Source organism: Grus americana, chromosome Z (genome assembly GCF_028858705.1).
Source record: "Grus americana isolate bGruAme1 chromosome Z, bGruAme1.mat, whole genome shotgun sequence".
Classification (NCBI taxonomy): domain Eukaryota; kingdom Metazoa; phylum Chordata; class Aves; order Gruiformes; family Gruidae; genus Grus; species Grus americana.
Window position 1 is genome coordinate 17,047,429 of NC_072891.1, and position 13,774 is coordinate 17,061,202.

General features: G+C 39.8%; 1 protein-coding gene across 6 annotated transcripts in view; it reads right to left on the reverse strand.

Moving 5' to 3' along the window:
• CZH5orf34 (chromosome Z C5orf34 homolog) overlaps positions 1 to 13,602 on the reverse strand; it is an 18,268-nt gene extending 4,666 nt beyond the window's left edge. For 3 of the 6 annotated variants that reach the window (XR_008574583.1, XM_054808915.1, XM_054808914.1), the window contains exons 1-11: positions 11,692 to 13,602; positions 11,202 to 11,291; positions 7,482 to 8,104; positions 6,796 to 6,891; positions 5,396 to 5,519; positions 4,428 to 4,519; positions 4,133 to 4,202; positions 3,672 to 3,842; positions 2,579 to 2,667; positions 1,757 to 1,849; positions 92 to 132 (exon numbers count right to left, since the gene is read on the reverse strand). Coding sequence is in view for 3 of the 6 variants with exons in the window: in XM_054808915.1 (XP_054664890.1) it covers positions 92 to 132; positions 1,757 to 1,849; positions 2,579 to 2,667; positions 3,672 to 3,842; positions 4,133 to 4,202; positions 4,428 to 4,519; positions 5,396 to 5,519; positions 6,796 to 6,891; positions 7,482 to 8,104; positions 11,202 to 11,291; positions 11,692 to 11,886 (1,684 nt within the window). In the remaining 3 variants the exon portion in view is untranslated. Of the gene's footprint in view, positions 1 to 91; positions 133 to 1,638; positions 1,850 to 2,578; positions 2,668 to 3,671; positions 3,843 to 4,132; positions 4,203 to 4,427; positions 4,520 to 5,395; positions 5,520 to 6,795; positions 6,892 to 7,481; positions 8,105 to 11,201; positions 11,292 to 11,691 lie in introns of all 6 variants that reach the window. The other 3 variants (XR_008574584.1, XM_054808913.1, XR_008574585.1) reach the window with 2 other exon arrangements.
• Positions 13,603 to 13,774: the final 172 nt, after the last annotated feature.

Here is a 13,774-nt window from a genome sequence, read left to right on the forward strand (position 1 = left end):
GAGCCTTTGATGATCTAAAATGCAGACCTGAATATGCAGATGAACAACAGAATATAAAAATGAAAAATCTTTACAGCTTTAAAAAGGATACAGTTAAATCTCTGTATTTTTTTGAGCTCAGCATCAGCAGACCTGTCCAAGAAAATACAGATTAAAAAATTTAGTATCGTAAAAGGTTCTCAAATGTATTTTCTACTTCAGATTTTAATTTTTAATACTTTCCAGCAATACTGAAAATTAGACGAGCAAAATCCCAAGTGAAAAAAAAATTATTTTTGTCTTTCATACCACTCGTCAATGGCTGCCATTTGTCAACCATTTGTTTTTCCAAAAATCAGGTCTCTACTCCAAGAATAGTTTCTCTGCTGTATGTATGGATAAATTTTTGTTTCATCAGCTACTGAATCTGCTATAATTTGAATAACAAGTGCAAGTGTCATTATTTCAACTAAAACATTTTTAATACCCAAATATTGACCTTGACAGGCTGGAGAGGTGGGCCCGTGTGAACTGCATGAATTTCAACAAGGCCAAGTGCAAGGTCCTGCACATGGGTCGGGGCAATCCCAAGCACGACTGTAGGCTGGGCAAGGAATGGATTGAAAGCAGCCCTGAGGAGGACTTGGGGTGTTAATTGATGAGAAGCTCAACATGAGCTGGCGGTGTGCGCCTGCAGCCCAGAAAGCCAACCATGTCCTGGGCTGCATGAAAAGAAGTGTGACCAGCAGGTCGAGGGAGGTGATCCTGCCCCTCTACTCCGCTCTTGTGAGACCCCACCTGGAGTACTGCGTCCAGCTCTGGGGTCCCCAGTACAGGAGAGACATGGAGCTGTTGGAGCGAGTCCAGAGGAGGGCCATGAAGCTGATGGGAGGGCTGGAGCACCTCTCCTATGAGGACAGGCTGAGAGAGTTGGGGTTGTTCAGCCTGGAGAAAAGGCAGCTGCGGGGAGATCTAATTGCGGCCTTCCAGTACCTGAAGGGGCCTACAGGAAAGCTGGTGAGGGCCTGTTTATCAGGGAGTGTAGTGATAGGACAAGGGGTGATGGGTTTAAGCTGAAGGAGGGTCGATTTAGATTAGATGTTAGAAAGAAATTCTTTACTGTGAGGGTGGTGAGGCACTGGCACAGGTTGCCCAGAGAAGCTGTGGATGCCCCTGGATCCCTGGAAGTGTTGAAGGCCAGGTTGGATGGGGCTTTGGGCAACGTGGTCTAGTGGAGCGTGTCCCTGCCCGCAGCAGGGGGGTTGGAAGTAGATGATCTTTGAGGTCCCTTCCAACCCAAACCATTCTATGATTCTGTATGTTTGCATATGATGTCAGTAGACCTTTGGTCAGTAGCATGTATTAAAAAGGACAAATATATTAGCAAGAGGTACAAGTGTCCTTCAGCAGTTCAAAGTACTATTTTGAACTGCTTGGTGTTCTGTTAAAGGATGCCTTTCTTAGTCTAGCTTCTCTTTTCCACCTTGCAAGATACTATCTCTGTAATATTAATCCTCCTTTGGCAGAGTCACCATAATTCTCATTTTTAAGTAAGACAGGCAGAAGCACAATGAAAATAGCTTTACCTAGAACTCATCTTACCTAACATTGTAAACACTGAAAGAAAAATATGAAACCACATAAAATAAATTGACTTACAATTTTCATTTTTGACCCTTAGGAAATGCAATCTATAAAATTCACAGTTTATAGTCTTTTGAGTTTTGTTTTCAACATTATTTGTAGTTTATCAATTATTCAGGATAAAGATGAATACCAATTTTCTTCAGTTACAGAGCATGCAGTATGTTCAGGAATCTCCTTCCTTTCATGCAAACTTCTGCACCATTCTATTGCTGTTCTGATGTACCTATGTTGACATGAAAATTCACAAAAAAGTAGTTATTTATATGAGAAATACACTCTATTAATTCAAGCAAAAAACTGAAGGCATTAAGCAATACACCTTGATCTGAAAGAAAAAGCCATGAATCAAAATCTAGCTTTTTCTCTAAGTTCCCTTGCCATTTTCCGATTCCTGCTTTTTGTCTAGAATCTCCTTCATATTTAGATCTATGCAGTTATAGAAAATTAAATCAAAGCTATATGATTTGTAATGAATAGTGTACAAATGTTAATTTTTGTTTGTGAGTATCTGCTTGCTAAAATGCCGCACAGTATGATTCCCATAATGAGGCTGTAATTAGAGCAAGCAGATTAGAGAAAGCAATCTGCAGGCAGAGGTCAATATCTGTAATAAAGGAAAAATTGGATAAAGTGCTATCCAGTTCTATGTACCAGCTCTCTATAGGACAAAGATTTTTTCTTTTTTTCTTATCCACTGATATAAGTGCCACATTGTGGCTCTAGTTGTTTTTTAAAAAAGACATTACTGTAACAATTCTAATTGAATGACGTCATACAGTGGTCCTGAGTCATACAGGTCCTGAATCTTTGCCAGATGTTAGATGGAGCTTTTATCATTACATGTTTGGTTCCCTCCTCCAAATATATTTTCAGTAAATATCATTTCTTCATATAAAAGGATTTGTACAGAATTCTGTTATATTTATTTTTAAATTGTTTAAATTATTTATACCTTTCATAGATTCCAGGATGACTTATTTGCACTAGCTGCTGTATGCCATCAGGAGTAGTTAACTTACACCAGCCTACATCTTCATTTATCTTAGAAGAAAAAAAATACAAGTATTGATTTTCTGTTGCAGTCTGAAGAAAAAAAAGCAAGTAAAATATACCAATTGAATAATTAAGTATCAATGAACATTCTACTTTAAACACCTAAAAGTCTGTGTCTTGCTAAGGATAGAATTTGATATAGTCTGCTATGACAAATGTGAGGGGGGGGAAAAAAAGAACATCTGGCATGGCCCCAAAAGTCATTCTGTGCTATTCAAGAATAAATTATTTCTAGAAGTGTGTAGAAATGTTTCCAAACCTGTAGAATTTTCAGTTCTTCCTCCTTTTATCATGAGTAAGTGTAGACATTTGAGCTAGCTCACATCAGTAACTTATACAATCTTTTGACACACTATCATATTTGTATTGTTTGTACTAAAGATATCCTCAGATACATCAACATCTTTTTTGTGTCCTGTCCCTTTAGGGTAGTAACACACAGAAGCCAAAAATCTCAGCAGCCAACCTTGAATTGCACGCTCACAGAATTTTCTCTGTAATGCCATTTTGCAAAAATCAACATAATCTTTTTGCTTCTATATTAAGTAGATTTAAAAATCTATATGGAATACCATTTACTCAAGGTTACTTTTACAAGTAATTTTTCACTATCCGTTTGCTCGATTAAGGTAACTTTTAAATAAAACCCCAACTACTCTGACCAATGTGAGTGACTTCTTAAAAGGATAAACTTTCATTTGCCTCTTTAGGCATCGGTTATGCACTAAAATATTTTTTCTCCTCGTTTCTGGTTAAAATACTGGCAATACATTACTGGTGGTGTTTGCAGATAGTTCCTATTTTCATTTAGACTACTATACAAGCTGAAGAGTAAGACACAGCAGCTGTGCTGTCAGTTATGAATCTCTCAAAAGACTTCAGTTTGTACTTTATAGACATCAAAACTTTTGTTTTGATTCCCGGTTAGTTTCCTAGTACCACTTTTCCATGAAGAGCTTTAAGAATAGTCATTCCTCTAATTCATGAGTTACCTGGATCTGACTACAGGAAGAGCTTAAATCCCAGACCATATTCAAGGTCATCCCATCCCAAAAAGCAGCATGGATTTTATGATCCGAGTACATGACAAGTCTTCCTACACTGGGAACAGCCTCTTCATGGAGCAAAACTGGCAACATTTCTCGTCCATCTGTCTCAGGTACCTAGAATCAAACAAACACATTAAAAACTTGAGGAAAGGTTACTTACATCACTGCAGCTGTTTGTTTTCAATTCACTTATTTTTCCAGACCACAATCAGCTCTCTTTATCATGCAATTGCATTCTGCTTCACAAATATACCCTTACACTGCATGTGTTTGGTTCCCCAATAGGTACCTCTGATCTTTGAGGGTACACTCACCATTCTTCCCTCTAGATTAGGTCCTATTCCCTATGGCCTGTATAGCCATCCTCACAACACTGATAGATGTATAAACCTTCAGCTACATACCATCTTCCAGCAGCAGAGATAATAGTTATGAGTTAATGATAGTTTAGTCTTGTAGCAGTACTGAAGTATTCTGAGGAGACAAAAAACAAAACCAAAGTATTAAGCATTTGATACTTACTATGTATTCTAAACAGCTCCGACCTTTGTTCTGTAAGTTTATAGGCATCCTCAGTGCTAATATGAATTCCTTTAATTTTATACTTAATGTTGTAACAAGTATTATGTGTAATTTTAATTACTGTCCTTTCAAAGTCAGAAGAACTAATGTAATAAAGATAAACAAGAGTACAGTTACCTGGTTGCTTGAGTAATAATGGAGGATACAGAGTACAGATTTCCTGGTACATCAGGAGGTAGGCTGTTTACCGAATACATCTTTTCTTCTCTCTGCAGAAAAGAACAGAAAGGAGACGTGTTAGTTACGGGTACAGTAGCATGAAAACCATATTAAAAGCTTGAAAGATAAAAAATTTCTGACCTCCCAGAAAGCAATTACAATCACATTTATATTTGTCCCAGAACACAGATAAATATCTCCTTGAAAAGTAAAAAAAAAAAAAAAAAAATGCAGATGTATCCTTTAAGCCTGCTTCTGTGGAAGGAAACATTCACAGTTTCCATGCACTCAGTACAGATCAAGAAGTTCTCTTATCAGAGAGTAGACTATAGTTCATTACTGAGTTAAAGGTAAAGTTAAAGGCTACGTTCAAAGGGTACAAAGTTGACCCTTAATTCTGCTTTAAAAATACAAAGCACTGCATAAGCACTTGAGAGGATCCCTACTCTGGAGAAACTTAATTATAGACAGACACAGAGAAGTGAAACCATTTCTCTGGCACTGAACTGCCAGGGCTGGTCTGTGGCAAAGCCAGAACAGAACCTGCATCTTCTAGGTTCTGTCTCCATATAGGAAAAAAGAAAACACTTCCAAGTACATAAAAATGAAACTCTGATCAACATATTAGTTTCAAGACTAAAGTCTTCTAAATTAGTTAGCATTATTCTGCAATAAATAGGTTATTGTAGAAGCTTACCATAGTGCATACTTAAGCTTGTGAAATAAATGTTACGAGTAAAATTTTTCTCATTGTGTCTATCGTTTATGAAAATAATTTCATTTTTTGTATGATGATTGCGTGATTCAGTCATTACAGTAATCACCAATGTAGAGACTTCCCTATACACTCCATAGACAAATGTCTCAAAACTAAGAATACTGCTAACTTGAAGGAATTTGGAACATATTTTTAAATAGCTTTATACCTTTTTTGTTCCTTTTTGGATTGCATAATGTATGAAATAGTTTCCCAAAAATGCTCCCTCTGACTTGAAAAATGAGTCATCACCAGGATAAATTTCTGTGATGTTTGTCCTACCATGGATAAATCTAAGGGAAATAACAAGATTTTTAACAAGTATTTAAAATGCTGTGTCACTAGACAAACAAAACAGGTTAGTACACCTGAAGAAAGCACTAAGCAGGAACATATTTTCAACACAACTCACATGAAAAACTTTCTACAGTTTCACAAACAGCAGAGTGTACCAATTATTTAACACAAAAGATTAGCATTACCAGACTCTTTGTCTGCACGTGTGCATGGTGGGCGTGAGTTAAACAAGCTACGGAAAGGTTTTTGTGTTGAGGTAAAAATCACACAAGAACTGCTCGTTCCACTCACCACAAAACATAGTGATTCCAAAGATAAAAGTCCAATTTTCTTAGTGGACCAGCCCTACCTAGTGTACACAGAGAACTGTCAGATTGAACAATTCCTCAACAACATGAAGGTCTTCATTTCCACAGCAGCTGTGTTCTTCAACAAGATCAATGGTCTTTTACTTGTGATCATACAGAATCTTGGAGCCTAAAACCCATTTAATGACCCAATTCTGCAACTCTGGTCAGATGCCTGGACTTGGGTAATGGGACTTACAAGACTAAGTATGGTTACTCACTATACTTCCGAAGAAATGAAGTGTAGTACTAAAGAGCTGCTGAAGATTTTGTTCAGATGAAATGAAAATTTAGGAATTACACTGAGAAAAATGAAGAACACTGGGCAGAAAGATTAAAGCTTTGAAGACTGATTATGCTTTTATCAGACATTTAGATGCTGATAGCAACTGTAGCATTTCCAGAATTTGCATAACAGGCTTGAAAGGGCAATTTTTTAAGAAAAGTCTTTTAAGCCATATGGACAAGGTGATTTGCCAGGAAAATCCACAATTTAGCTGCCTGCAACATACAAGTTAGGCCACCATGACAAACACTTCTAAATCGTGAAATCTTCAGCATCAAAAGGAGCAATGTAATTTGCAAAGAAACCAAGCACCATAATTGTCAGTGAAGTCTGTGGGAGCTCCAGCTGTTCAGTAATCCTTTAAGAAATCAGATAACCAGATAAATTCTTTAAAAACCTGAAACTTGATTTCAGATTGTTTGTTTCAGACATACCCACTTTCAGAGCTGGAAATATACTGTACTAGAAAATTTGAAGTCCAGTGAACAACAAACAGCAGAAATGAACAGACTCTTACGTGAAGATGGTGTACCATTTCTCAAAGAGTGAGAACAGGACAAAGTAAGGCATTTAATCTTAAAGCTTAATTCCCATACAAATGAAGTCTTCCAAAGATGCAATGCATGATATCCTACATACCTATAAAGAACACCCTGCCACCATACAATCTGAATTAGCTGAGGGCATGAATGCTTTTCAGTATCTTGATTCTGAAAGAAGTCACAGAAAGTCCACCTGTATAAAATACAATAAAAGCTTCAGTAGGTCCAAAGGTCAGGGGTTTTTTAGTCTGCTGGTAATCATTTCTGGACCAAGAACAGATGCATGCACACCTATTCAAAGGAAAAGAAGCCACATATTTTCAGAGTCCTCTGATTCCTTACTTATCCACATTAGTTACCAAATTAGTTTTCTCAAACCTGCAAAGGTTTTTTTTTGATTATTTTTAATGGCGTTGACAGAGAACGTATGCTACTTGCCCACCTCAGAAATATTATCTTCTAAAAAATGAAAAAAAACTACCAACCAACCAACCTAAAACCTGTGTTCTTTTTTCAGTATTCTTTTTTTTTTCCATTTACATATTTATAGAGAATGCCAGAAAATAAAATTTATTTTTCTCTGGACTAATTACTATATATTAATTACAGTAGGATACAGAATGTTGCTTCACAAATTTCATGTTTCAAGAAGTTCTTAAAAAAAGAATATGATAGTATTTATTTTTTATAGATATAATTAAATTATTTTGCTAGAGGCTGAAGTTCTAAATTGGGAATTGTAAAATATATGTTAACAACTATGAAGTAAGCAGCTTAAATTACCTGTGTAAATGCGGGGCTCTGCAGCTGAGTGGCAAAGCTGTAGGTAAACGAGAGACTGTTTCATGTGTTTCAAGGTTTTTTAAAACATCAGCTTCTATAGATGTATGGTTGTTTTTCTCATTCTTAACAGTATGTAAGTTATAGCACATTAGTGCCAACGACAAAGGGTATTTCCATTCTTCTGGGTAGGAGGAAACAGACCAGTGCTGTGTAACCCATGTGTATTCAGAAGAACAATTTGTGTAGACTCCATCTCTGTCTTTTTGGTCCTTTGGTTTGGTTGGTTCTCTGTATTTACCTTCAACACAACCATGTTCATTTTTCTCATTCTCTATTCTCGTTTGTTTCGATGACATTTCTGCAACAGAATTTTTACTTGATTTTCCATACTTATCTCCGGTTTGATAGTTGCTGTTCTTTTGGGAGGAGTGGAAGGACACCGCAGATGACTGGCTGACTTTGCATAAGAACGCCACTGCAAATTCTTGCTGCAATTCTGACAGGTAAAGGTGAGCATAACCATCTACCGATGAGATCTTCACACTGCCATTCGCTATACATCTCGTCAGATCAGCCATAGCAGGGTCAGGCCATCTAACTTCTAAGATATCACTGAAAATAATCTAATACAAGAAAAAGGATTGGAACGTGCAGCAAGATAAAAATTACCTGCTTCACAGAAATTACAATGGAGGACTTGCATTTAAATGAATTCGTTCCTTCTGCAAGGTGTTGTATGGCAAGAAACTTTACTCTGTATTTATTTGCATACATGAACTCAAGAGGCAGCAAAACATCTAACCTGCCTATCTGCTTCCTCCTGTTCTAAGAGGGCTCTATCTAGCAATAATGTTTTCATTTAACATGCATTCATAAACTAGTAAGGTACATGGCCAACTCACCAGGCACAACTGCCCACAGACAGTAGATATTTCTGATTCCAACTGCTTCTGAAGAGACACTTGAGAGAAAGCCTAAATTATCTTCATCACATTACTCATCAGTAGACTTCATAGAAAGCCCACGTTAAAATTGTGTACATTAAAACTCCATGTGCTCAGAAATCTTCCCTTTATTTATAAAATTAAAATAAGCCTGTAAAATGGCATGTAACGTGTATTTATGTGTTCTTACCAAAATGGAGATTTATTGAAAATGTTTTGCAGCTAGGTGGGTAATCTTACTCAATTCTGCAGCATCGCAGATTAAGTTATACAATTATTGCTAGGATGTGGATAAAACATATTTCTGAAGAATGTAAAATGTAATAAAGATTTTAGACCTTTACAATACAGTATTTGGAAAATCTCGAAAGAATAGACTCATCTTATTGCTGTGATATTCAAGTACAGATTGCTGCTTCAATTAGCACTTTTATTCAAAACAAAAATATTTTCACAGCATATGCCCTCATGCTAGCCCTTCTACAAAAATGAAGCAGATGATTCTCAACAAATTACTCCAAACAAGCACTGCATCTACCTCAAACCACAGATTAAAGCTTTGCCCAAAGAGAAGATATAGTCATAGTTTAGAAAATGCACTAATCACCTTCTGAAACCAGAAACATTCTGTCAAGAGAATGCCTTTCTAGCCCTCTGCAGAAGTTCTGCCCTAAATTAAGGTATTTTCCTTTGCATTGTCCCAATCACCACACAGAAAATACCCTTAATCTGCTTTCAGTTGAAGACTCCACGTAAAGCACTGGCTCCCAAATAAACAGAAATGCCAACCTTCTCAAATAAGGTGTGAAAAAAACCTTAGCAAACAAGTATTCACAACCTCATCATTTATCTCAATTTAATCAACTTTGTCTCATCTGACTGACCCTTAGTCAGGTATGTTTCAGCCCCAACCATACTTTGGCCTAGCACTGCAAAAGCCTGGAGTCCAATACAAAGGAAACACGGCAGCACCAGTGTATTAGTAAGGTGGGAAAGTCTGCCAAAGGTATTTGGGGCACTAAAGATGAAAATTTACCATAAAGAATTGTAAAAGGACCCTAAAAAAAATAATCAAGTGACCAGACAGTAAGGCTGCAGATAGAAATTCAGTGGAGATAAATGCCATGTGATATAAATGGGGAAAGGCAATCCTTTACATATAAAAGGATGGGCTCTGAGCTGACTACCACCACCCAGGAATAATATCTTGCTGTTATGACTGACAGTCCCATGAAACACACTCTACATTCAGCACCAGCTTAATCAGCCTATCAAATGTTTGAAAATTCTAGGAAAGAAACAAGAACAAACAGAAGATATAACCATACCACTGAATATATTCACGGTTAACCTGCATTTTGAATACTATCTGCAGTTCTGAACAGGGCACACCACTGACAAGATCCCCCTTGTCAAACTGTGTAGAGATATAGTTATTGTGGCCAAAGCAGAGCCTAAGCAAATCATAGTGCTAGGCTGTTTCAGATTCAAGCATAAGCAAAGTAATACAGCATAACTGTAGAAGCATTTTTTTACCCAGTGGCCCCATAAAAGCATTGTCACTGCTAGTAACAGGCCTTAGGCTAACTGTGTCTTATGCTAACTGTGCAAGGCCCCTGGCTGGCCCCTTAGGCTCGTTACCAACTTGTTATGAGAATTTGCTGAGTGTACTGGAGCTTGATAACTGTTATCTTGCTGTAATGGATTGCTGAAGTGTGGGAAATAGCAAAGGCCTTGAAAATATGGACATCTGTTGTGAAGAGGCCACAGAACAATAAACTGACAGTAAATTAGTGAAGTACAATCTCAAGAGCTACAAAAAGACTGCTTTTGAGAAAAGCAGCAGTTGAGAAACTGAAGGGAGAAGGAAAAAAAAAAAGCAAAAAATCCTGCCAAGCAACAGGGTAAGGCACTTGCTGTGGCCTGTGAAAGGTATCCCTCAGGACCCTGCAGCAGGTAGCCACAGTTGAAACTGTAAGTTAGAAACTGCCTAGAAACCCAGCCATCTTCCAGAAGATGATCCCGGCCTGTGGGAGGGTGGAGGTTACCCACTAGTGCCAACAACAGAGTGCGCATCAGCCCTGTGCTGCTGTACCTTGCAGTGAACACACAGTATGACTGTTAAGTATCTAGTGATACAGACTGTGTTCAGCAACTAAACACTGCCATGAAACGTGTTACTAATGAAGTATCAGTCATCTTAAGACTCCCACCACAGTATGCACGCACTTGCATGCAATAAGTGGGAACATCAGAGTGGTGCTGATGAGGAGTAAAGTTCCTAGAAATGGTAAATGGGGTCTCTGGATGGACCTTCAGTCTGACCTGGCGTAGCCATTTCCACACTCTGTCCCAGTCCTCTCCTAGGCCCAGGAAAACAGACTCACACAGGGGCTTCAATGGGGAAACAATGGGGTTCTGAACCTGACAGCTCTCGTATTTCACCGAGTATTTCACCCTGAAAAGTTTCAAATGCGGAAAAATGACAATACATAAAATTCTAACATATGTACAAAATCCTAGGTTTTAGTCTTACTAAATGAACTCCTTCCTGTTTGGCTACAAAGGTTATGCATAACTAGAGGACTAGGTAACAATTAAACCTGTAATTTAAAATGGCAGTATTCTAACCAAGTTGACAAATGCATTAGCCAAACTGGACTCTGTAGATCTTTCAAGGCCTGTGCTCATAGCCACACACGTAAAGTTACGAGTCCACTTTGTCAGACTACTAGAGAAGTTTATTTTACAAAAGCATTACATATGTAACTCTCACCTTTTTTCTTTCTGGGGGTATAACACGTGAAGGTAAGTACGGACGAGAAGAAAACTTGTTTCGGAAATACAGAGCTCGTAGAAGTTGTTCCTAATGAAGCACGAAGAAAAACATAACACAACCCGGTTATAACTTGAACTTTCCATACGGTGATAACATTTTCGCTGATTTCATCCTCTTCTTTCTGGAGCACACGCTAAGGAATGCCCCCCATTTCGCACAGAGGAACAAGAAGTTTGTTTTTACTGTGCAGCCGAGGGAACAGGGCTCCTGCGCGACGCCCCGTTCCCGCGCAGCTGGCCGCCACACGCCTGACCCGACGGGAGCGCAGCGGCGAGCGGCGCCAGGCCCGAGCGGCCGTTCGCTCCCCTCCCCCGAGCGGCAGCTAAGCGCGCCGATGGAGGCTGCTTCCTAGAACCGTACGGGAACGCAGGGCACACCCGTCTCCTCCCTTCCCCGAAGGGCCTGACAACGCCAACTCGCCACGTACCCTGTGGGCACTGACGACAAAGGCGACCCGCTGACGGGTGGTCTCCGCCGGCTGGAGAGGGTGGGCAGAGGCGGGGAGCGCCGCTTCGTACAGGTACTCGCAGCCGCAGGGAGACAGCAGCAAGCGGGACCCGCCGGCGTAATGCACCTCCACCGAGTCGTCTCCGTACAGGACCATCAGGCTTTCCGCCTCCATCTCCCCGGAAGGCCTTGGCGGGGCAGCGCCGAACCGGCAGGAGGCACCCGCCGCCGCGGAAAGGTGGCCCAGGCCACGCGCGGCCGGCGCCTCCGCGAGGCGGGAAGTCCGGGGCGGGGCGGCGAGTCTTCCCCCTTTCTTCCTACCTCGGCAGACGTTTGCTTGGTGAATTAACGTGCTCTTCCTGCTAGCGGGAACAGGTCGGACGTGTGACGTGATTTATCAACACATTTGTAAATGTGTCTTTTCACTTCAAACTTTTTTTTTAATCTGCTGGAAACAGATTTTTTCTGCTCCGGAAATGAAAATTAGCAGTACAAAGGCCTAGACTATAGAAAAAAACCCCAACCCTATTTACCTGTAACTGTGCTTCTTCAAGATACACCTCGTTCAGCAGGTGCCCTGGAACAGAGCGTGGCTACTCGGCGAACTGCTGCTGCAGCAGCGACACCCTCGTCCTGCTCCCCCGTGCGGCCCTGCAAGGGGCCCAGCGAGGGGCCCGGCCTGCCTTGGAAAACTAGGGCACACAAATGAGAAGGCAGATTGCCGATCTACGTGTTCCAAAGACAGGTTACAGATAAAACAATTCTCTTGTGGCTGCTGCTTGGCAGTCGTGCGTTCCTAGGACTGGGAAATCTAACAGACACACCCGTGTACTCAGAACTGGGTTGCAGAAGCTCTAGCTGAATAGGCTAAAAAACTTAGTTCCCAAAGGCCAATTTAAAAATAATGCCTGGTTGCATTTTCAGAAAACATACACGCTCTCCTCCTCCCCCCCACATTTACAGTTTAATCACAGCTGGTTTAAGTGGATTGACAGTTTACAGTTAAGTGACACTTTATTATCAATTTCTGCTTAAAGTGCTAAGTGTAGTTCAAGATCCTTTGCTATACAGGCCACGCTACATCTTATGGTCTCACCTAGCTGTAACAATCGTTCCTTACCTATGGAGGCAAGGGTTTCTCGGATCAGCGTGCCAGCCTGCATTCAGTACAACTTTCCATTCTCTCTCAGCAAAGCGGAGAGTTGATCACCATACAGCAAAGTGGCTGCAGACACAGCCGTGCATCAAAATAAATACGGTTCTATATGCAATACCCTTTTTAATGAGTATTATTCTGCATAGTACTTGCCTGAAACGAGTTTCAAAGTATGTATTTGGATTATGAATCCTTTATTACTTTTTATTTTTTATGGATGATGCATTGTATTTTGCTGACAACTTCACTGCTAATGGTCAGAACCCTCACTGAAGGAACTGCGGACATAGGTCACGCAGGCTGAAGTAGAGATGGCAAATCAGCAATTTGCAGAGTAAGAACAGTGCCGTATCTTCCTGACTTTTGGCCAGAATCCCATTTTCTGTTCCTGTATCAACTGCTAGGACCCACAGGCATGAACTGGATGATTAGAACTGTAATTCAGTCAGAGAGAAGTTGCGAACTTGAGCTATCACTAATTGAATGAGTACTGTGCAGAAGGAAGGCCAGGCAGAACGTGGTAAGGAAGCACTGTCCCAGAGAGAAACAAAAATTACTTAGAAAGCAGACCAAGTGTCGCTAATACTCAGTGCCATAACAGATTATTCTATTTAAAAAAAAATCCCAGCTGTACATAATTTGTGATACCTGATGTAACTGAGCCCATCTTGCTTCTTTCTCTAGTGCTACAACTACGCTTAAACCCAACATTCAAAAACCCAGTGACCATGTTTTCCTAGAAAAAAAAAAGAAAAAAAAAAGTAAAAAAAAAAAAGTAGCCCAGTAACAAGAAGTTCTTAGTGGATTTGGAAGACAACTACTGAGAAAAAGTTGACTTCATTTCTGAATATGTAACTCTCATCGAAACGCACAGCACACGCAAAGCAGCACCTCTTGGAACCCAGTT